The 23,413-nt window shown below is 45.4% G+C and overlaps 2 protein-coding genes and 1 long non-coding RNA gene across 4 annotated transcripts; 1 reads left to right on the plus strand and 2 right to left on the minus strand.

Annotated features, from left to right (window-relative positions):
• The first annotated feature begins 46 nt into the window (after positions 1 to 46).
• LOC117895727 lies at positions 47 to 21,899 on the plus strand. 2 transcript variants are annotated; one of them, XR_004648957.1, is made up of 5 exons: positions 47 to 102; positions 749 to 1,048; positions 1,137 to 1,680; positions 20,745 to 21,699; positions 21,778 to 21,899. It is a non-coding gene; the product is annotated as an uncharacterized LOC117895727 (long non-coding RNA). The 2 variants fall into 2 exon arrangements; XR_004648958.1 differs by having other exon boundaries at positions 749 to 1,006.
• On the minus strand, positions 8,943 to 10,217 carry LOC117895724 (accessory gland protein Acp76A). The gene is made up of 2 exons (XM_034803581.1): positions 9,261 to 10,217; positions 8,943 to 9,195 (listed from the first exon to the last, which is right to left on the minus strand). Exons 1-2 carry the CDS (start codon positions 10,099 to 10,101, stop codon positions 8,975 to 8,977), a joined length of 1,062 nt encoding a protein of 353 aa, XP_034659472.1. The 5' UTR covers positions 10,102 to 10,217; the 3' UTR covers positions 8,943 to 8,974.
• On the minus strand, positions 10,256 to 12,575 carry LOC117895723 (serpin B8-like). The gene is made up of 3 exons (XM_034803580.1): positions 12,276 to 12,575; positions 10,527 to 11,604; positions 10,256 to 10,471 (listed from the first exon to the last, which is right to left on the minus strand). Exons 2-3 carry the CDS (start codon positions 11,581 to 11,583, stop codon positions 10,320 to 10,322), a joined length of 1,209 nt encoding a protein of 402 aa, XP_034659471.1. The 5' UTR covers positions 11,584 to 11,604; positions 12,276 to 12,575; the 3' UTR covers positions 10,256 to 10,319.
• Positions 21,900 to 23,413: the final 1,514 nt, after the last annotated feature.

Raw genomic sequence — 23,413 nt, forward strand, 5'->3', positions numbered from 1 at the left:
TTCTGTATCGATACTGTATCGATAGTGCCATAGTGCACTAGATAGTGCATCCCTAATTTCTTCGCAACTTGCGGCTTTTGTTGATTTTGTTTATTTTCTCGGGTAAATGTTGATTAAAATGTAAACTAATTGTGAAAGCTCTGCAACATATATAAAACACAACAGATGAGCGTGTTTGCTGTCGATGGACACAGCAAATTGCTATTGACATGTTCGATCTTCGTCCAGTGGCCATAAATATTTGCGCTGCTTGCCATTGTGGCACCGCAATTTGGAGCGACCTTCGAACTTGAGCATTATTTTTTTCAATTGAAAGTGTGCCACTTGCACACAGCAGTGGAGTGTGGAGTGTATTGTGGCTGGGAGATGCGATGTTCGTTGTTTGAGTTCCTTATTTCGCAATTTGTATGCATGAGAGGCTGCCTGTTATGTGTGTGTGTGTGTTGTTTTTCCGTTAACAAATGTGAACTACCGCGCAATAACAACAATTCAGCGGCGCCACGAGGCGACGTGATGCGGCCGTCGCCATGTTGCATTTACCGATAAGCCGCGCACCGCACCGCGAAACCTTTTGTGTTGCACGTTGTCATTGTTTGCGGTTGTTCCTTGTAGCATATTGGGAGCACAGCACACACAGCCACAAACGATTGTGTATAGTGGGGAAATTGGAGTGTTTTCGTTCTTTTTTGTTACCTGCATTTTTTTGTAATATCAAATCCGTTTTATGTGTTTGGTATTTCATCCCCAGTCCGTTGTGGCGCAAGACGAAAATCGATGGAAAACTGCACAGAGGCATACGTTCTGCAAAAAAATAAGTCGAATAAGAAAAGGAAAAATATAAATCAACCAGTGCCAAAGAGAGAGAAAGAGAGAATGCACAACACAAGGGGATAAGCCAGTGGCACGGCAGGAAGAGAATATATCCAGTTAAAGGCGAACATGTAACACGTTGGCAGATCCCACAACAGGTGAAGCCAAAGCCCACATGGAGATATCTGATGAGAAGGTCAGCCGTCACATGTCCTGGATTTTAAATGGATTGTTAAATGTATCGTAGCCAACATTTCAATTGCACTCCCACACACACAAAAACACACCCACAAATTTTAAAAGGCTTTTCTTTCATTCAATTTCAGCTGCCACCGAAAAAACAGTCGCAGAAGGAAAGCGCATAAATAAGGAGGGAGACATGTGTACACATGGCTGTGGGAAGGAAACGTCATAGCTGGCCGTCGACGGCAGCAGGAAACTGTCGCACATTAACACGCTGGCAAGGACAATGGCAATGGCGACGACGCCATTAGTGTTTGACAAGGACATTTCACACAAACACCCAGACCATACATAAAGACACCACAATATGAGGAACTGCAGACGCAGACCTTCCTTCCACACAGAAACACTAGCAATTCCCACACCCCCATGTCATGGTGGTGTGGTCAAGTTGAAGGATATACTGCTTGTGCCGGGATGGAGCAGGAGCTGGCATTGGCAAAATGGACGCATGCCTTGGGACGCCTGAAAGCATAAATCAGCCAGAGTGAGCTACGTCCCCAGTCCGTGCTCTACAGCTTTTCAGTTTGTGGCTGCGCACTTCTGGTCAATAATTAGTTTGTGGCTGAATTGGATTCGTTATTTGAATTGAGTCTAATGTGTGGATGTTGACAGCGCAAAGTGCTGGTAAGTGCCTCAAATTATCCTTAATTTACCATTTAAACTTCAAGTTTAGTAATTTCGTTCCATTTGAATTCATTTGCTGCTTTTATTTACCCAAATTTATGCTTGACCAAAAAACTTTTGGCGTTCACCCAATCATTTCGTTGATTGCCTCCAAGGATCCTTCAATTGTGGTGTGTGGCCTATACAAATGCTTTTATAGTTTCCTCAACTTCAACAGCCACAATAAACCTACCACACACAAACACTCGCTCGATCGCAGAGATATCAAGAGCACAACTGGTCGGGTTCGGGTTCTCGGTCTGTTTCCCTCCCTCCACACACACACATCGCCATTGGTTGTTGGCCAACTCTTAGTCCGCTTGTTGCATATAGCTGCCGCACAGCTCAACTGAAGGACAACACGTGGTTGCCTCAACTTAACGACATTCACGTTTCAAATTTTGTTCTCGAAGTCGGGCAGGGATGGGAACAAAAGTTTCCACCTCTCTCATGTGGTGCGTTGTGTTCTGTTGTGGTGTTGTGTGATGTGGTGTCCTTCGGTGTGCCAGCCCCCACACCTTTGTCAATCGATGTCAACACACGAGTCTGGCGCGAGTCGTTCGCTCGCTCGTTTCGTTCTCATTGCCATTGTCAAGGCCCCGCCGCCTAGTTCCAGTTCCACTTTCATTTTGCAGCGCCGTTGGCATTGGCCTGTCTGCGATTTCGAATCGCCAATGCATATCAACTAATTCCCAGACATAAATCGTTGGCTGTCTCGCTGGCTGGCCGGTTGGCCATTTGCGCTGTATAAATATTCAATTGGCGATGTCAGCGTGAGGCGATACTTGAGCTCAGAGCAGACACGATTAGATCTTTGACAACTTTAGTCTGTTCGACCATAAATCAATATAGTTATGCCTTTCATTTGATGCTGATATATTTATCTGCTAGCCATTATTTAACTGGCCCCTTTTTGACCAGTTTCAATATTTTCTTTTCATAGTTAATAAAATGTCCTTTGTCCATTTGCTGTCGAGCGTCCTTGGATCGTGTCATGGCATAAACAAGGCATCTTCGTGGGGTGCTGGGCGTCAGATGGGGCCAGAGGCCAAGACAAGACTAAGCGGAGCTGAGAACCCAAAACGGTTTTCTCCTCCGGCACGCCAGCAATTATACAAATGGGAAGCCCCGACTGGCTGCTCTATGTCCTCTGTCCTCAGTCCTCGCCCGTTCCGCCCATTCGCTTAACTCGCTTTTTGTGTTGAGCGTGACCAAAATTTTTAAATTGAAATAAATTTGCTTGCCTGAGTTTTTGTTTGTCGTTGTCGTTGTCGATGGTTGTCGTTGTCGTTGTCGCTGTTGTCGTTGCAGTTGTTGTAGTCGCTGCTGTTGGTTGTCCTTGCTGTCCTTGCTGGTGCTCCCTTTCCCTCATATCTCCTATATAGTATCGTTATCGTGTTTGCTTAACGTGTTTTTCTTGCCTTGTTTTCGGTATTGTTCCATTTTTGTTGCATAGTTTTTGTATTTTTGTGTGTTTTTTTTATTCCGCTATTTGAATTATAAACAAATTTTGTTGCCCCGAGGCCAGAGTGTTTCGGTGCAGGCTAATGTCAAAGGTCAGGGCCAGCAGCAGTCCCCTCTGCCGCATCTGTATGGTAGAGTCGGTGTCTTAAGGACACGGCCTTACCATCACACTCTGCCTGACAAACATTGACAGCTCAGCCAAAAACGAAGACACTCAAACAGCCCTCAAACTTCTTAAATCATATTTAATTAGCAGCAATTTCGGAGCAATTGTTATAAATAATGCAAGGTATCTAGGCGGGAAGGAGGGAGAGAGCAAGAGAGAGTGCCACTAAAGCACAATCCAGACAGAAGCAATTTAAATTTTATTACACACCATTTAGTCAAAGTGCTGGCTGTATCCTGGCTGTACGCTGTGTGTCCTGTTTGCTGGTTATTATTTATGTAGCCCGTGTGGGCTACGCAATGTGTTCTTTTTCGTTTCTACGGCACTAAACTTTCATGGTGTAAAATATGGTCAGAGGTTGCATACTTGGCCGTCGGCCGACAAAGCCATTTACCTTCTCGCCGCACTGCTGTTCCCTGTTTCCTTTCCCTGATGCCAGTCGTTCAACTCTCAGTGAAGTGGGTCTCTCGTCGTGGCATTGTTTCTACCTTATGAACCTTTGACTTGAGGCCTGTCCCAGCCCTAATGGGTTACATCTCATGGGAGCTAGTCGGCGTATGCTGAACTCTTGCGAACCCCAACCCTCATTCCCTACCCAACAAAGTGTCCACTGACCCCACGTTAAAGTGCTTTGGTGTGGGATTAAGAACCTTGTTTGAGGTACTTATTAGCTGTTAAGGTCTCTTACCCTTACCCTCATTTGTTAGCCCAAACACCCCGAATTTATTAAGCTTACTCAAAGCTTTACAAAGGATCGGGGCTGGGTCTGGTGTGGGTGCTATAAAGGTCCCTGCGTAACCTGGACAAACATCGAGAGTGATCCGGGATAATGCTGATTTGATTAATCTGTTTTATATCCTTAAGTTGATTTAGTTCATTATTCTGGATTGAGAACGGATTGCCATAGTTGCAGACTCGACTCTGCCTCCTTGACTTATTCATTGATTCATTGGATTCTTTGATTTCTTAGCTTGGCTTTGCTGTATGCAGGAAAATTTGAACAATTTCAGAACTTAACATAAACGTCAGGATGTTGCCTCTGCTGCCCTACTCCACATCCAGTCCCGTCACTACCAAAAGCATCCACCAAATGGAAGCCAATGGATGAAGAATTTTTCCACTCAATTGGGCAGCAATTCAACTGGCAGCTCTCGGCCCTCTCTCTCCAATGGGTTTCACTTCTCGCTTCATTCTCCTGCTGCCACTTGCCACACAGCAGAGCTTCCCTTTTCAGAAGCAGCTGCTGGAGCTCTCGAGCTGAAGCTGAAGCTGTTAGCTGGGAGTAGCTGGTAGCCGGTAGCTGATGCTGTGGCGTGGCAGCTGCCTCGCCTCGACTTGCCTCTTGGCGTCTGCTTTATGCAAAAGCAATTAACTTAACTTTTATTCTCCACCTCTTCAGGTATTCCTTTTTTTTGTTGCCCACTGCCGCAGCACTGCCTTTTGTGTGCAAACCCAATATAAAAGTGGATTCCTTCTGCTGAAAATTTGCATGAGAACGCGATGGCAGCCCGTCCACAGAGACAGCACTTCCAATCGTTGACTCACTTTCTAGCTGCCATTTTGGGTTACGTTACGTTACGGTGTGGTGTGGCTCTTGTGGCTTTTTGTCGTATTAACGGTTTAGCACATTTTATGGTCGAAACGTGACATTTTCTGGTCAGAGTCTTGCAGCTGAAACGGAAAGCGTTGGTTGCCCTTTTGTTTGTTTGGACGAGCAGGGTCCTTCGTTTCATTGTTTTCTGTTGCTGTTGCCCCTAAAACTGCACTTGATTTGTGGTGGCTATAGTGTGGCAGGATAACAGCTGTTGTTGGATACCCTTTGGAATGGGATATTCCAATAAAGTTGTCCAGCTGCCGCTCCTGAGTCCGTCCCACCAACTGCTTACAGCTGTCAGAGAGCTGACACTTTGGGCTTTTACCAAGTAGACATCGGAGGCCTTTCTTTATTGACTTTTCAATTACTGTCAGAGAGTGAGGTTTATGTAAGGAGAAGGCAACGAAAAGTTTCTTTAATTTTAAAGTTATGCCAGTGGATAAAACTTAAACTGAAACTTAATCTAAATAATGAATTTGCAAATGCTTTTCAGGGCATCAAAAGTTCACCCTGTGGCGACGCCACAATTCGGTTGAGGCTCAGATTCAGGTTGCAGGTACTCGTGGCGGCGACTCGTGCTGTTCAGCTCTGTGCCCGTTGTAGTTGTGCTGCTTGCTGGTGGCCATTGTCTACGTGGCGGGACTTCCGCTGCTGTTGTCGGCTGCTGCGGTGGCTGCGGCAACCGGAAACGCCAAACACTTTCCGGTCACGCAGTCACGAGGTTTCCCTCTCAGCTGTGCGCTCCTTGGTCTCTCCCTGCCCGTCTCTCACACACTCACACAAAGAGTCTCGAGTAGTCACTTAAGCTTAAGTGTTGTTGTGCGCCAACCATTTTGTGGCCACAACAACACTAACACTAACAAGTACAATAGCATTGAGGGCAACTCAATTTCTATGCGTGGCACGGCGCCACTTTTGGCGACTGCCAAGATGGGAGCAAAAACTTTTGCCGTTCGCCTCGCCTTTTTGCATTTGCAATGTGCCAAAATAAGTTTTTAATTGAAAAGAGCTTAAGGAGACGCAACTAGAGTCAATGGCCGTAAAAAGGGGGCACCAGAAGGAGCTGTAGAAGTGCATCAAGTGTGAGCCAAGAGGAGAGAAAGTGCAAGTCAGAAGAGCAAAAATTAGTGGCAGTGTCAGGATTTATCTGTGCCACACCTGTGCATCTATTGGGTTAAAGGTTACCAGAGCCCAAATCCCAAAGGTTATCCAGTTGCCAAATCTGTCGTTCCATCTGTCACACAGGAGAAATGTTCCACAGAAGCCCGAAGCAGAAGGCATTTGTCATTAAGCATACGCCACGTTCTCTCGCTCCCTACGTTTGATTTACACACCACACACAAATCATTATCGATTATTATCAAAGTCATGTGTACGTACTATAACGAGCATATTAGATTTAACGCTCAGTCCATTAGCTTAAACAACCTTCGATTCGATTCGATTGGAGTCGCTTGGAGTCGCCCGCTTATGGCCAGCCATTCCTTTGTGCCTTGGGGTGTTAATAAGCCAAATGTCAATGTGTTAAATGTGCGAAAGGAGGGTGCAACTCGGATGGTTACACGACGATGAACGCCCGACGTTAGAGCTCAGTCTCGTGTGAAAATTCAATAAAAAATAAACACCAGAAAACAAAGAGAAAAACAAAGACGTGTCCAGGTGCGAGCGTCAACAGTTGGCGAGGGCTGTTTGGATAGTTAAAGTGATATGAAGGCGATTATATATAATACATATACGAGTATGTTGAGTATGATTACAGGATGTAAACTTGCAACTCAAATTGATTTGGCCCAACAACACTGACAATTACATTGATGGAACAGCAAAGCAGAAAGCTACGGCAAAGCTACTCCCAGTGCACTTGAATGCCGCCTCGATGGTAATTTCCCTATGGAGCGAGGTTTCAACCCTCTGCCAAATGTGTGAGAGCTGTTCCCTGTGAACGTTTGCCATTTCTTATGCGTTTGTCGGTTATCGTTTTTACGAGGGTTATTTGCTGCCATGTCTATGGACCCGAACAATGGGCTAAAATGTGATTTTAGTTTATGCCATTTTGACACGCTAATACCAGAACCCCCGCCACCCCACACTCCCTGTCAGCAAACCAGGTGCAAGCAGGTCATAATCTAAGGCTCTTTCCATTGTTCCATTCAATACATTTGCCAGGCAGACTGGCTGACTGGCTGACTGGCAGGATGAGCAACGGGAGACTGAACCTCTCCTCTCGAGTGCACTTTGCCATCATCAAGTTTTGGCATTCAATTCAATTAAGTGAGTTTAACTTTTGCCAGGCCAAAGAAAAATCCAGAACAATCAAGGATAAAGTTGCAAGTTCCCAACAAAGTGGTGACAGTGAGTGGGAGGGGAAGAGTGAGGTTGAGGGGGAGACATGTCTTCTACGCGTAATTGTTGCCATTTGTTCTCATCAAACTTTTTGCCGATTCTTTTCGTTATTTGACTTTTCGCACGACTCTTTTGGTTTTAGCTTTTCGTTGCTTTGGCCTGTGGTTGGTCTTTGGTCGTTGGTCCTTGGTCCAGGATCTACTGCTATGTGTGCTCTTAGGTGTGACTTCCATCGCCTGGGGTTAATTGAAATTGGTTTGGCCCTCGTTTTTTGTTTGAGTTTTGGTCTGGGCCACTTGTTTAACATGGCCACATTCTCCCCTCCTCATATGTGACTTCGTTTGCCGCTGCCAATGCGCTGACCTTCCTCCAGTTTAGTGCTTGTGCTTCTCCACCTCCTCCTCGTCAGGGGTTTTCGCAAATTTCATTTGCGCATACTTGGCTGTCGGCATCATGTGGATGTGGCTGTGGATGTGGCTGTGGATGCCGATGCCAATGTGGGGGCCAGCCACCGATGTTAACGTCATTTGTCGACATGGCCGCAACTGCACTGCACTCTGCACTCCACTCTGTTGCATTTTATAATCTGTACGTGGCCGGAGTCGTGGCAGGCGGAATAGGCGCCAGCAGTTTTTATTTTCCAAACCAATAAAAACTACTCGGGGAGCATGTAAGGTTGTTTGGCTGTTTGGTTGCCTCGTTGTGATTGTGTGTGGCCAGTGGAGTGTATGAGCAATATTCCACCGCCAGCTGCTGCACAGCAACTGTAAGTACAAGGCCCGTAAATGTACGTGCCCCATGTCATGTCATGTTCTGTCGTGGTGTGTTCTTTGGTGTGTTCTGGTGCGGTATGTTCTTGTAGGTTAATTGCTAGACGTCTTGGATTGGTAGCCACAGGATATCAGTTATTTATTGGATGAATGTTTTCGATTCCTTGGAAATCTGAAAGCAATGCTCCACATGTGGAGTGGAGGTGACCCGCATTGCTGCTGCAGCAGCATCAGCCGCTGAGTGACGGGCCCTGCCCTGTCAGATGTGCCAGTTTCGCATGTGGATGCGGATTTACGGTTACGGATACGGATACCCTTCTGCGGGTTAGGGTTAGGGGGGAAAATCAGTGCCGAGTGCCGAGCCGGGACTTCCCCAGACTTATAATTTATGCAATTGCAGTTTGGCAAGACCCAAAAGCCCCCTCCATTTCACTTCCCTCCCCATCCTCACATTCTTCGTGATGCAATTGTCAGCATTTGGCTTCGTTTGCACTGCAAATTGCGAGTAATTGTGGGCTTTTGGTTTGCCGCAGGACACAACGACAAACAAAAAGAAAGAGAAAAAAAACAAAACCCACAAAGAACTCAGGGGGCGTGGATTGAGATGGGGGGAGGAATGGAAACCCGCAGTGATGCTGGTGTTTTGTGGCCTTAATTTGCTTAAACAGGCAATTAATATGCGCGGCAACGTTGTAAACAATGCCAACGGGGGAATCCAGCGGGAGACCTGTGGAGCTCCGTGGAGCTGCCTGCCTGCCGCCCACCGCTAATGGCTCGGATAACACAACGAAACATTTTTCTCCTTTGGCTCAACTCAATCTAAATTTAATCAACACCAAACATTACACAGGCAGCACAAAGGTTGCGGCAGGGTTCTTTGACTTCTGTTTGTCGAGGCAAACCTCAGAGATCCACGCATTAAAAGTAACTTTTCCCCCGTCTCAACTTTCTTAAGCGATAGCGAGATTCTGTAAACTTTTGGGAACAATTCACTTTTGGCGTTAGTCCTTCCAAATGTTCAATGCGGCCAGCCACATAGACGGTGTCGCGATCCTTTATGACAAACGCAAAGGATTGATTCACATCGAATACCTCCTCGTTGATGTCATGCTTGATGGAATGGCTGTCTGCCATTTCAACTGCAAAAAGTTCAAAGAAAACTCGTGAAACTGCAGAGGAGGAGGAGTCACTGGGTGTGGCTTACTCAGTGGCCGATTGGGTTGAATGTGCACCACCGTCCTGAGTTTGAATTCATTGATTTTGTCGTACGAGTTGTGGTCAAAGCTTCTGTGAAATTTCGTATCTCTTAGGAGATCTTCAATGTCCAAGCCCTGCATAAAGGAACCCAATTTTTTGTCTCTCTCCACCCTGAAGATGGGCAGAAACAGGTGCATGTCCCGTGGTGCACTCAGCGGAGTGTTGAAGTAGAGCTGCACATCGTCCAGCAGATCTCTGGTCTCTATGCCATTGCGGGGCAGCAGCACCAGCATGCCCATGTCCTCGCCGTAGCTAAAGGGTATGAATATGCCCCGGGCATTATGTGTCTCCATTGTGGCAAACGTGTTGAAGGTGTGCATCATGGGAGCACACAGGGAGTGAGCGACCTGCCCCGTCAGATCCCTGGTGACAAAGTAGGTCTTGTGCAGCGACTCAAAGCGGTGCAGCCATCGTCCAGTGACCGAAATCCCACTGATGGCAATCCCCTTTGTGCCAGTGTCCAGCTCGTTGGGTTTCACTATATTCGCTTTCTGCTCTCCCAAAGTCTTGGCCAGCCAGTCGTTGATGCTCCGCGTAGCTTCCACTTTGTGCGTAAAGTCTATGCTCGTGGAAATATCAGTATTCCAGAGCCTAGACGGTTCCCGCACTGGCAGCTCGTGGGACAGAAACAATCGACTGCCCAGCATGAACTGTGCATTTTTGGCCTTCTTCAATCTCTTGCCCAATTCGCTGAAGGATTCATCTAGCTCGGGATCTTCGTCTCGTAGTGCTGCATCCTTTTCACTCTCCCTCTCTGCATAGATCTCGGCAAGGGCTACTTTGACCATAAAAGGGGATAACACATAGTGACTGTGGTAGTTATCGTGGATCAATTCCCTCAGAAGCCTCAACGTAACATTGCCAGAAAGAGATCGTTGAAATAACAAAAGAATCACTGAAATTGTTCCAAGCAGTTTGAACATTTTAAGCAAACTGCAAAGCTTCAGGCGTGAAGTTCTTTAACGTTTAATAGGCAAAGCGAAACATATTAGCTATAGAACATTAATTATTGCATGGTTTCTGGTATTCTATCAACAATTCCTGCCACATAAATTCTCTCCTTGTCTTTGATATAAAAGAAAAACGGATGATTGACTGTGAAGCGTTCAACTTCTTCGGTGTTTCTTTTTGCGAATGGCTTCTTCTTCAGCTCCACAGCTAAGATTGTTTCTAAATTAGTTATAAATACAAAAGAAATGCGAATAATACCTACAGGCCGAGGCAACAGACGCATTGTAGCCCCCTTCATCCACCAGGATATGCACCTTGTGTCGAAACTGATTGAGCCACACTTTCTCCTGTTTGGTGAGACCACTGAAGTTGGCGCTTTCAAAGAATATCTGTCGAATGCCCATGCTCTTGATGATATTCGACAAGTCTGATCCGTATTCAATCTGGAATCGGGGGAGGCCGAGTTCAATTTCCACAGGTGGTTCGGTGGGCTCAAGGGCTTGCAGATCCACGTCTTGGATATTTCTCTTGATGTAGTACAGGCCAGTGGAATCTCTCGGCAAAAGTACGACCATCGAGAGGTTCTCGTGCTTGTAGGGCAGGAATATCGCGTGTGCACAGATTGCATCAATGTATCTGTGAGCGAACTTCTCCCTTATGTGCATCATATCCACCAGAGCTGTGGGCACAATTCCGTCTGGGCTTCGATTCGGAGTTTCAAAGGGCTCCTTGGTGGTTAGGTTCGGATCGAAGGGCTTCTCCCACTCGCCATGGAACTCGAAGGCTGTGACCAGCACCATCTTTGAGTCGGGACTAACCCAGCCCAACATTTCTGTTATTTTCTGGTTCGTTTTCTTGGCTATCCATCCGTTGATGGTGTCCACGGTGCCATCCATGCTCTCAAAGTCCACATGCTCCACTTTTGTATGGAAATATTTGTAAATGTCCAGCTTGTAGCGATCCAGCAGCCACAGGCCACGATCCACGTACAATTGATTGTACATTTTCATTGTGGAATTGTAAATTGTTTTGTTGGAGACACTCCCCTTTAGGTGCTCATTCAGTTGCTGTTCGTTTAGCTGCAACACGCCCATCATTTCGGTGGCACTTGCACCCCTTGTGCCCATTAATAGGTGTATGAGGCCATCGTGGAATGAGGCTGGCGACACAATGATGTTCTCCTCACTGGGATATCTGATGAGGTGTGCAATGAAGGACATGTGAGGATTTTCCACAATAAATGCCTCTCCACCCATGCAGCAGCAGCCAAGCAGAAGCACAAAACAAAGCCACTTGTTCAGCATTTTGAAGGACCTCATCAAGTGTAAGGACTTGATTTGCTGTGGGGTTCACGATAAGGGGAATACAGTGATGAAATTTTAGAAAATTCTTATAACTGGATGAGACTATTACAGATTGAATTCTGTATTTCAATCCTAAACGATACGTGTAGCTTGTTAATGTATTTGTAACCTTAATGAATTCATTGGAAACATCTCTCAAAATCAATTCGAACGCTAGCTGCTAAAAGGCCAAGGCTAACAGCCATATGTTTGGCACTTCACCTTCTTCTGTTGCTGGTTTTACTCTCAGAGCATGAAATCTGAGCTTAAGCAGCGCTTAGCTACGCTCAGCTTCGGCTCGTGGCATAAAACGTTTGTGCGCTCATTGCATTTTAATGGGTTTTTAAAGCGTTGATGTTGCAGGAGCAGCAGCAGCAGCAGCAGCCGCAAACACTCGGATATGCTGCCATGCAATGCCCCCCACATGGGGCCACACACATACACACACAACGACAGGCAGCCGTTTGGCTAAGCGTTTGCCACTTTTTCTGCCATCGTCTGCTTATCTCTGCCATTGGCTGCTCTCGGGGCTACGCTTCGTCTGGGCTTCGGTTAGCGTCTGGCGGCTGCTGCTGCCTGTCAGCTATCTAAGAGCAAGGAGCATGAAGCCAGCAGCCGTGGCAGAGGCGGCGGTGTTCTGGTTGTGTGGCATGTCAGTGAGCACTTACACTAATTTCCAGTTATTTGCATGCAAAATTACCCAGCACTAGGAACGTCTACGGAGCACCACAGGAGCTGCTGCCGCCACCGACACCGCCACCGCTATCGCCGCACCGACACCAACGCAAACAAAACTAGCCGACACCAGAGGTGGCAACTTCTCCTTGCCACTGCTGCACAGAGAGAAAGTGCGCAGAGTTCCAGGGTACACTGTGAGGAGGAACCTTGTAGTGGGATTGTGGCTGCTCTTTTTCTTACTCTGGAATTGTTATAGTTTTAGCAATGGGAATTTTGAATGTTCTTTGCCATGGAAATTTGAAATTAAATGAAATTTCAGTGCACACTTTGCTCGGGGTCGGCTGGCAATTAAAAAAGGGGAAATATGCTAATATTGGTGTGTGGCCTAGTGGCCGGCCTCTCTGCACACGTGTGTCATTTATCATTTGGCCCCGATTTCCCCACATTGATTCGGGCCACACTCCATGTCCTGATTAGCCACCACCCCCCCTGCACACACAATCCCCAACTTTGAGTGCTGCTTTGAGTGTGTGCCAGGCAGCCAGTGATTGGTATTTGCCATAACGCCTACACCTGACAACTTTTCTAGCCATTTGCTGCTGCTACACTCAAATGTCACACACGTGTTGGTGTGCTGTGTGTGTGCGTAGGTGTACTTGTACCACCCACATGGTCACCAACCAGTTAGCCCCGTGGCTCGTGTCGGCTCTGTTCGGGTCATCAATAATTTATACACGAATTTGATAAATTATTTCGTATGACGGTCCCGCCTGCTGCTGCTGCTGCCGCTGCCGCTGCTGCGAGTGCCGGCAGCAACTAAATAAGTTAATTTGTCAAAGGAAAGCGTAGGGGAAAACCTCCTTCACAAGAGGCCGATCCAGACATGTAAATAGTCTCAATGGGGTTTCGACTTGGCTTTATGCTAAGACGTTAGAGCCCCTGATAGGGAATACATAATAAATTGGTTATTAATGGTCTAGACTCTAGACATATGTAAGTGGGGCACTGCCACTTGCTTGGAAGGTTATGTTTAAGAATAAACGATGCATAAAAGGGAACAAATTAGGCAGGAAGTTGCATGCCTAATGAGGGAAAACTTTTCAATCGATAAGAAGGAAACAGAAACGAGAAGCAGAAACCTTCTTCAGGCATTAATCGTATCAAAAATAGTGTTCTTCACTCTGTTCTCCTTTGAGGCATGCAATCATTAAACCATGCCTGGGTTAAGGCAGAAGGAACTTCCTGTCAAAGGTGATTTCCTCCATTGAACGAGGGTTCAGCAGCATAAATGTGCTTCCTCCTGCGTAATCCTTTGGGTCCGGATCAATTGCAAGTTAAACAACTCAATTTGCTCAGCAGGAAAAGTGCCTCACTCCACCCCACTCATATATGGACAGACAATTGCAAAGGCTAAACCCCATGGAGAAACCAGTCTCGAACAAAAGGCTACCCACCCACCCACACACAGGCCAGGCCAGGCACAGACACACTCGGGGGGATCGGAGCACAGAAACAATCAATGCGTTTGCCAGCCGTGTCGGTGGCACAACAACTAGATAAAGGCACAAAAAGGAAGTGAAAACACTAACTGGAAAACAACAATTTAATTAAAAATTTATAAGCGTGTCGCTGCCGCTGCCGTTGCCGTTGCTTTTGTCGTTGTCTTGGCAAACGACAAACAAACGGGGCAAACAAGGCAACAAACTGTTGCTGCAACAGCACTGGCAGCAGCCAGCACCCACACACACAAACACAAACACAATTTCTGGTTCTAGGGAAGAGGAGGAGAGGTGGTTGGGTGGGCAGGAAAGAGGAAGCACTCGAGCGCCCCCTGGCGATGGATAACGACGGCACACATGAGCAAACCGGAAATGGCCTGCTGCCATTGTTGTTCCCCGCCTCCGCTCTCCGCTTTCCAGTTATGCTTCTGCCCCTGCGAATATATGTCTCCCCGCTCCGCTCCTCTCCTCTCCGCCTGTGCCCAACGTTTGGCTCATTTGTTTTCCAGTTTTCTGGCTTTGTTCAGAGTTTTGCCAGCTAATTACTGGAGCACGGCTTCGGCTTTCCGGAGCACCCATTGAGACTTAATTAGCAAAAACAAAAAAAGTTTTTTTTGCTCGCCGCAGCGACATAATTGAAATGTTTAATGTTTTGTTGGTTTTGTTTTGCTTTCCTTTACTTTGCATTTGTTACAAAAAGTTTGTTGTGCTCCCTCGCTGCCCTTCCCTCTGCCTGTGCCCCATCCATTCGTTTCAATTAATTTACCATTTGGCCATGGCTAGATCATAATTGTATGCATGCTTCGGCGGAGAGGCTCCCAAGCTCCAAGCCGCTTCCGGCGGAAGTCTCGACTACTCGACTTCTTGGGCTGTTGTGCCTCTTTGTGCTCGGTTATCCTTTATGCTCATTATAAAAGCGAGGGAATTACCTAAAGCCAGTTGCCTGTCTGTGTGAGCGTTTTTGCTGCTGCTCCATGGGTGGAGGGTTATTGTTCTGCGTAATTTATGGCCATATAGCCATGGCAAAATCGCACTGAACACAACAGCAGAGAAGAGAAAATGAAGGCTTCAAGCGTCGGCTATTTATAAATGAGACTACTTTGGTGCGGCCTTCATAAATAAGATGGATAATAAATGGTTGTTGCGGCAAGGTGAGGATGTTGCGCTGATTGATGGTAAATGAATATTTAAGAGGCTGACGTTTTTATAGTTGGATTATCCTTTGCCTAATGCGATTACAAAAGCATCGCCAAATGCCGAAACATTAAAACTCGTTTTTATGGCTTTATGGCTTCTCGGCATCAATTAAAATCTAATTACCATCCGATTACACTCTTATTTCGCTTGGGCCATTGTCTAATTCCATTTTCCATAAACATTCATATCGTATATGTAAAACGTTTCCCCGTTCAACTTATCTGCTTGATCGCATTTAAACCACTCAAAGCGGATATGCCTTGTCAGCTTTAAGTTTCGTAAAACCTTTTAAGCACCCAGCCCCCCAAAAGCCGCACACAACACAATCAAATTCATTTCCTTTCATTCTTTTCATACAGCTGGAGCCACTTATTGCTGGCCCCAACTCCAACTCCACCGTCATATTCATTTTTGTGGCCTTATGTGTAGCATATTTATTTGGGGTAGGGCATGGCAGGGGAGGGCAGGCGGGGACTGGCAGCGGAAAATTGCGAGGTTTACATTTCAATATCAGGGGCGTCTGTAAGACTCTTAAGAGCTTTGCCAATTGTTGAATATTTTACGGTTTTATTAGCTTTGTGTGTTTACCGATTGTCGCAGCGGTTGCCCCGCTTGTTGTTGCGTTTTCTGTGTGGGTTTCCTTTCTCTTTTTTTTCTTTAGGAGGGAATGACACGCCCGTTCGGCGGCATTAAATGTGCCACTGTTGTTTCGCCTCTTTTTCCGTTGTTAAGCTTGTATTTTTTGTGCTGTTGTGATTATTTCTCATTAACAGGAGCGTGGAGGAGCTGCGCTTATAGCATTTTTGTTTTCACCCATTTTGTGTCGCTGTGCTGGGTCTGGCCCCGTTCTAATGGCCCACGGACCGTTGATTTTAACGTCTCATGGCAGCGACTGTCGTTGTTGCTTTTGCTGCCACTGTGGGTTGTGGGATTTTCCTTTTCCTCTATTTTTTTTTCACAAATTAGTCGCACGAACATTTTTGCCGCTATGTGGCACTACTACGGCACTGGGGCACTAAATGGCAGTCAGTCCCGGGCTGCTCTGGCCTGGCCTGGCCTGGACGTGGAGCTGGCAAGCTCGAGCGGCAAATTGTTTGCAACATGCAAAGCGGTGGCCGCAAAATAGGCCGCCAACCAGAGGCCCAGGACCCAACCCCAGTGCTAGTCCAAGCCCCAGCCCCGGCCCCGACCAGAGCCTCGATGCTTTGGACTGGAAACAAATATGCAAGCAGGTCGCATTAGAGATGAGAGCGTGACTCGCTTCTTCATGCGGTTAGCCGCCACAGAATGTGGCAGGGATTACCCATCTGTGGGCGAGTGGCAGGCAGGCGGGCACGGCGACTCGCCCGGGAATGCTCCTGTCAGCATTCTTCAGTGTCTTTCCATGCAGCCTGACAAACACACAAAGAGACATGCCACGCTTTCAGTGCTCAGTCCCCAGTCCCAGGTCCCGTCCTGCGCTGGTGGGGAACCAGCTGCCACGTCCCGTTGCTGCTGCCGCCTCGTGCATGACACGCTTCCTGCCACTTCCTGCGGCTGGCTGCGACTGCGGCTGCCTACCTACTCGGAATGAATATGGATTTCCTTTTAATTACAACTCCGTGGCCCGCACAAAAGCCTTCTCCCCCCTTTATGTATATTCTTTTCTGCGGCTCTTGTCGCTATTTATGCCTGCAGCTATTTTTGGCCAAATGCTGAGGTAGAATGAATGCCACACAATCGGCTTGTTTTGATATCACATTTCCCATCCACAAAGCTCCCTGCTCTGCTCTGCACGAGGATACGTATCTGTGAGTGGGGACGACAATGGCATTTTGTGGCACAATGGAGGCAAAGGCGAAGCGAAAGCGGATCCACGGCTGGCAGAATTTGAATATGTATTCAAATGAAATCTGTTGAATGCAAATATTTATCCGTTTCCACGCTGATTTGAGTGGCACTAAGATTTGCATAAATATCCCCATTCAAAGATAGCAAAAGTATGAAGGGATTCCGTTTAAATGAGATTACAAAAGTGCCAAAGAGCTACTTATATTTTTGTGTCATGTATTTAATGGGATTTGGGAACTAAAACAATATAATTCGCTTATGTCTCATGTCTGCTTTGTGTTTTTTCACGTTTGTTACGCAACTTTTGAAACATTTATTCGATTGAAAAAGTTATTTAATTGCATTCTTTGGTTAGCTGCACGAAAATGCTAAATTTGGCAATTATATTCTGGCAGCTTAGCGAATTATATTGCCCCACATACATAAAAGCTAAATAGTTTAACATACAAATGTATACGTATCCGTGTACGTGTGTACATACCCAAGGGAGTTTTTTGTTTGATAAATAGAGGAGAGACTGCCAGGATGTGCGGACAAATGTACATATGTACATATGTAAAACAGTTGTTGCACTTTGCTGTGCTACTCACACCATTTAGCTAGTTTTTTTGTTGCATAAAACTTTCATTTAATATTGTGTATATCCCAAACGACTCTGGAAATAGAACCATAGGAAGGGCCACTTTGCATCTGAATTAACTCTCCCTAATTAATGGATAATTAGTTAATTAAAACACCATTATTGAGCCCTTTAACCAACTGGTGTTTAATGAGTTTAACATTTAAGGTAAATGGCAAATAAATTACAAGAGCAGTTTCAAGTGCGGAAAAATTATGAAATGCACTCAAAAACCCACACAAAATATTAGCAATTGACAGATGTTTATGCTCTTCAATATTTTAAATCACGAATCAAACTGCAAGAAACACATCGAAGCTCCAGAGGCTTCGAATCTAAATCCCATCTCGGCTCAGCAGTTGAGCGATAAATTCGGAATAATCTTCCACTTGATCCCCCACAACTTCATTTAGCTCATCAAACAGCACTCCCGGCTAATCCTACGTTTAGTTGAGGCTTGTTAACCAGCAATATGGATTATAATTTCATTATCCAGGGACACACACGCAAACTTGGAGCACACACATGGAGCTGCTGGAGCAACTTTTGCCTATATAAAGAGCTCGTTTCATGTGCGGAGAGGCCAAAAAGAATCTTTTATCGAGCACATAATTTCATGTAAAATATATGCCACTGATACACTAGCACGCAAGCACACCTGCACATCTACATACATTTATATATGTATATATTTGTGTACAGGTAAAAAACAAAAGCAATGGCCGTTAGCATCGGCATGCCCATCTTTTGCTTGGATAAGCTGGCTCTGGCTTTGGCTCTGCCTCTGTTCCTGGACCTGGCCTCGCCTCTGGCTTGGTGCTCTTGCAATGCTTCTGCTCCTCCCTCCCTTGCTCTCCTGCTGGCTTTGCTGGCTGTTCAAATATGTATTGCTCTGCATATTTTATGAAATCCACGTGCTTTTCAGACAACACTTACTCACTCACTAACACTCCCAGTCGCAGTCGCCGTCGGAGTAGAAATCGCGTTGGCACTCGCATTGGCATTCTTTTTAGGGGGGGGCTAACTCGATAATATTGATTGGTTCGGGGGATATATCTGTACCAAATGCGATGCAGAGAAGCGTGTGTGCGCGTCACGTGCTTTTCGTAGTTCCCTGCCTGCACCAGTGCCAGGGCAATTAATGTGCGACCGACCGACTACTCACCATTTCACATGATTCTCCATGAGGGCCAGCAGCTTCACCTGCATCTCCTTTGGCTCGGCCATGTCTCGTTAATTTCGTATCCCGAAAGCTGAGGCGTTTAAAACGCGCGTGATATATTTTTTAGCTCCTTTTATGTGTGTTTTTGTACGTGTACGTGTGTGTGTGGTGTATCTGCATATGTGTGTGTGCGTTCTTGACAAATTGTTATTGCTGTTGTCGGGTTGTTAGTTGTTGGCGTTTTTCCTTTTGTTTCGGCTTGTATCTTGTATCTCTTTTTTCTGTGCTACACTTTTTTGAGTACACTTCTGGGATGCTGATAAATTGCCCTTCGGTTGATCATTTCATATATGCATTAGGCTTTTCCGCGACACTTGGATGGATGCACGGACACGGATGATGTGATTCCTTCCTCTTGAATTGGATAAATATTTAATGTTTCAATTTCATTTCAGCGCACAAAAGACAACAGAAGGAGGAGAGAGTGTGGATGGGATGCTACTGGCGTACTGCACTGTGCGTTCCCCTCTTGGCCGTTTATGGCCAACCAGCCAACAACCTCAACCTCTGCCGCCCGGACGACAGATCCACTCTCATTATCCGTTTTGGCCTAACCCTATCCCCCGTGCCACGCCCCTTTGGTGGGGCACAGTGGCACAGTGTCTCAAGTGCGCCATTAGGCGTTCGTTAATGGCCTTTTACCGTTTTGCGCCTCATCTACGAGTACACAGAGTGCGTGTGTGTGTGCACTGTGTGTGTGTGTGCCCCATGCAACAACGCCAGCAAATGCCAGCAAACAGCGCGTTGTAAACTCATTTAATATGCTTAATGACGTCATGTGTGTGCGCTGCTTTTAAGTAGCCACTGTGCCCCACCCACTCACTCCCCTGCCTTCTGCTCTCTACGAGTTCCGCATGCGACAATTCTCTCTGTTCTCTGGTCTCTGTCTCTGGCGATGTTTTTGTTTTGTTTTGTCGTCGTCCCTCTCTAGTGTGGCACTCCTCTTTTGTTGATTCGCAGCCTTCATTGTTGCGTTGGTCATTTGAAATGCAGATAGCCTTGGCAGTTCTAGCCTTTGGGCTACTACCAACGCAGCAGAGAAAGAAGCAAAACTCTGCCCAAAAACGGGACTAGATGGACTGCACAGACTACAGCCAAAACTCTTGACAGAACGCTCAGTGAATGGCGGAGGATGGTGGCCTTGGAGGAGTCATACCAACACGACCGGCCATAGAATTTCAACGAAATCAACGCTGTCATAGAAAAGCTTAGACGCAAATGGAAATGGTTTTTATTGTTTGCCATAACTTTTTTGATGGCCTACGAAGCGGAAACAGTGCTGATTATGCTTGTCACTGTTGTGTGTATATTAATTCAGTCGGGGCGTAAGCAATCCTTGAACTAAATCAAATATTTTCTTAGTTGTGCTTAGTAAATAATAAGAAAAGATTCATTATTCACTTGCAAATTTGCATGTTGAGCTCTTTAAATGAAGAAAGTTCTCCTTGTACATTTTTAGACTGTCTGAAGTTTGTTTACTCCCTGAAACCCAAACTCTTCAAATAATCCTTTAACCTACAAAAGGAATTTAAATGTCAGCCTTTGCTGTGTTGGTTTTGTAATAAACTCCAGACCACAGCACATTTGCTGACTCTGAGTTAATTTTCCATGTTAATTGCAAGTGTCTGCCTGTACTGACTGACTGACTGACTTGACTGTCAGTCTTTCAGGATATGCATATTAAAGGAATGCGGAATGTGCAAATAAAGGTATAGGTAACTTTCAAATAACTTAACTGGCAGCCTTTAAGGAACTACAAACTGAAGCTAATCTGCTGGTCATGTAGTCCTCCTGGCTCGGAATTTCAAGTCACTTAGCCATCTAGACACTTCTAATGTGGGCTTTGCATGTTCCAAGGGTAAGCTCCCGCTTGTGTGTTAACATGTCCTAACTTGGCAGCTGATTTCGCCTCCCTAAGTCCCACTTGGTCCTGGCCTAGCCCTAAGGTAGTGGCACTCTCCTCTCCTTCTTCACATTTCTGGCGCAGTTTTGTAGGTTTTGTTTGATTTTTTCATATTGGTATTTAAATATTTAGACACACAAACACACACTGAACATCGAAACTAAACTAGAACTTTACTTTACTCCACAGGACACGGAAACACACACACGAATTCCGACGAACTCAACTCCACACTCCACGCTTCGGCGGTCTGTTTCCTTTGGGCTGGAGTTGCCAACGGATTTGCCAACTCCCGCTTACACTTTGCCCGTCACGCAGTTGGTTGGAGGGGAAACTACTACTATCCGTATCCGAATCTAAATCCGAATGTTAAACAGAAACAGAAACAGACTGTGATGCACTCTGTGGTGCTCCGAACGGTTCTGAGGGAACGTCCGTTCGGGAACAGCTTGAGCAACAAACTGTTGTCCATGCTGCCTGCTGGAGTCGGCCAAAGCTCGTGGAGCTCGTGTTGGGGCACGCTGTTGCTATTGGCAGTGAAAGCTTTTGCCTTTCCGTGTGCGTCTCCTGCCACCTTATGACGCTGCAGTGTGGTCGGCAGTACACGTGCGGAGCTTTTTGGCACGTGAGGCATGTACATATGTATGTATGAGCATTGCTGTGGCAGTGGCTGTGGCATAGGCAGAGGCCAGACAAGGCCTGGACAATGGTTTTCGCATTTTCGAAAACCCTTTCTCAACAAGTGGAAAGCTTTCAATTTAAGATTAATTAGCGCTAGGACTACTAATTGAATTTCCATGGCCACTAGTGTGCTAAGCTGGGGGGCTCTAATTTTTCGTTTTGGCAACTTTCTGAAAGTTTTAGAAATGCTCTCATTTTCAACCTGTTGACCAGATGAATAGAACGACTGGGGAGGCTGCGTGCGGTGCGGTAGGAAGCATAACTTTTGTCCTTACACGAGTCTGCGAATAGTTTTCGCTTGTGCCAACTGCAGCAGAGAAGACCTTGCCACGGCTCGCCTTGCTCTTGAAAATGGCAACAACCAAAGCAGCGGCAGAAGTCGGCTGAAATATTTATGCATGTAAGGTCATCACAGCTATTTTACTCTGCTCCGCTCCGCTCAGCTGGCACTAAAAATAAGTATGTAAGTAGATATAAGCGTAACATACATATACCCGTACTGCTTGTACTTATATAATGTATATTTCGTCTGCCATTCCAGGCGAAAATTCGTTTTTTAATACTTTGGCAAGGACGTGGCAGTCTGGCTGGCCTGCCCTGGCCTGGGCCTCGACGAGTGTCCGACAACATTGGCAAGTCCATATAATTGAAAAATAATTGCAATGTAGTTATAATTTGAAATTTCTTTCATTGCAGACACGGCACGGCGATGATGAATGGTGCAGCAACGACTTAATATACATACATATGTATTGATGTATACGCTTTATAAAAATACTCCTTATAAGCTATATTAACTAGTACTAAGTAATATCCTTAAGCGTTTATAGTAAGCAATATCCTTAATTAAGTGTAAATAGTTTTAAATTCAAACGACTTCATAAGTTGAAAACTTTTTTCCTGGCACCATCTGTTGGTCGTAAACCAATTCTATCAATTTATTTATTTGATTGTACTAAATTTAACTTTAGATCTTAGTCCTTCTGTTGCCACACCATTGAAAATCCTTCGCGAAAGCTTTAAGGTAAGCTTTTCCAAATAAAGTGTGGTTCCGAAACAGGATGAGAATGTTATGACTTATTTTTTGGGATGAAGCCAAAGAATCAACGTTATTATTCAAAAAACCTTTGAAATTTGGAAGTAACTAAAAGTATGCAACAGTTTCTTGAGTTGTGTTCTGACAAAAATGTTGCATACTTTTAGTTACTTTGCGATTTTAAAATTTTCAGTTTCCCAGCAGCCAGCTTTTGATAGAGTGAAAACACAAAGACCAGCTACTTTCTGCTGATTTCTGTTCGCCTGGTATCCCAGATCTGAAAATCGCGAAATCTCGGCTCTGAGCGTCACAAAGTTGAGGGTGGTTGTTGTACAACAATTATTTTTTGTTGTACAACAAAAACAAAAACCACTTTTGTTGTACAACAATTTCTTTTTTGTTGTACAACAACAAATCAATTTGGTTTTGTTGTTATCTCCTTTGTTTGTGTACCGATCAGGATGTGCCACACCTTTTCGTAATCAGGACGACTTCCCCGATTCCTTTCAATCACTTGCGCATCCAGGACATCAAGGATCAAGGACATAATTTCGATAAATTCACCATTTCTCAACCGATCTGGACGTAGTGCGAGTCCTCCTGAGCGGAAGATCCTGAAGTATCGTTTGAATCCAGCAAGGACCTCAAGGACTGCAAGGATTAGCCATTTTTATGATTTTCTGTCATAGTAACGCATGTACCGCTCAGCCTGAAAGTATGCCATACTTATTTAATAAATACAACCCCAAAAGTATGCCGTGGTTTTTAATCATATTTTCCTTTATTTCAATGCTGACTAATAAAATGCAATTTCTCGTCCGACCTGGAAGTGTAAAGATACAAAAACATACATACATATGTACATTCATATGTACATACATACATTGTAAGTTATTTTTGTACAACTAATTTTTGTATGGACAGTCCTTTAGATTGGAGGAGGTACCGGGGTCCTTGATTAGATTCGTCTTTGATGGCATCGCTCCTGGGTGAGAAATATAATTACAGGCAATCAAAATGGGAGACAAAATGTTAGGCAGTCTATGAGCACACATTTCCACATTCTAGAGTCTAGATCATGCTGCCGATGTTTTAATATAAATTCAATAAATTCTCTTGAACTAATTCTTAAAAATTGTCA

Source organism: Drosophila subobscura, chromosome J, assembly GCF_008121235.1.
Source record: "Drosophila subobscura isolate 14011-0131.10 chromosome J, UCBerk_Dsub_1.0, whole genome shotgun sequence".
Taxonomy (NCBI): Eukaryota; Metazoa; Arthropoda; class Insecta; order Diptera; family Drosophilidae; genus Drosophila; species Drosophila subobscura.

Coding starts and splice junctions, on each gene's coding strand:
- LOC117895724 (XM_034803581.1), bottom strand. CDS start 10,101: ATGGTCAAAGTAGCCCTTGCCGAGATCTATGCAGAGAGGGAGAGTGAA. Junction 9,196..9,260: donor TCAACCCAATCGGCCACTGA/GTAAGCCACACC, acceptor AACTTTTTGCAG/TTGAAATGGCAGACAGCCAT.
- LOC117895723 (XM_034803580.1), bottom strand. CDS start 11,583: ATGAGGTCCTTCAAAATGCTGAACAAGTGGCTTTGTTTTGTGCTTCTG. Junction 10,472..10,526: donor TGCGTCTGTTGCCTCGGCCT/GTAGGTATTATT, acceptor AAACAATCTTAG/CTGTGGAGCTGAAGAAGAAG.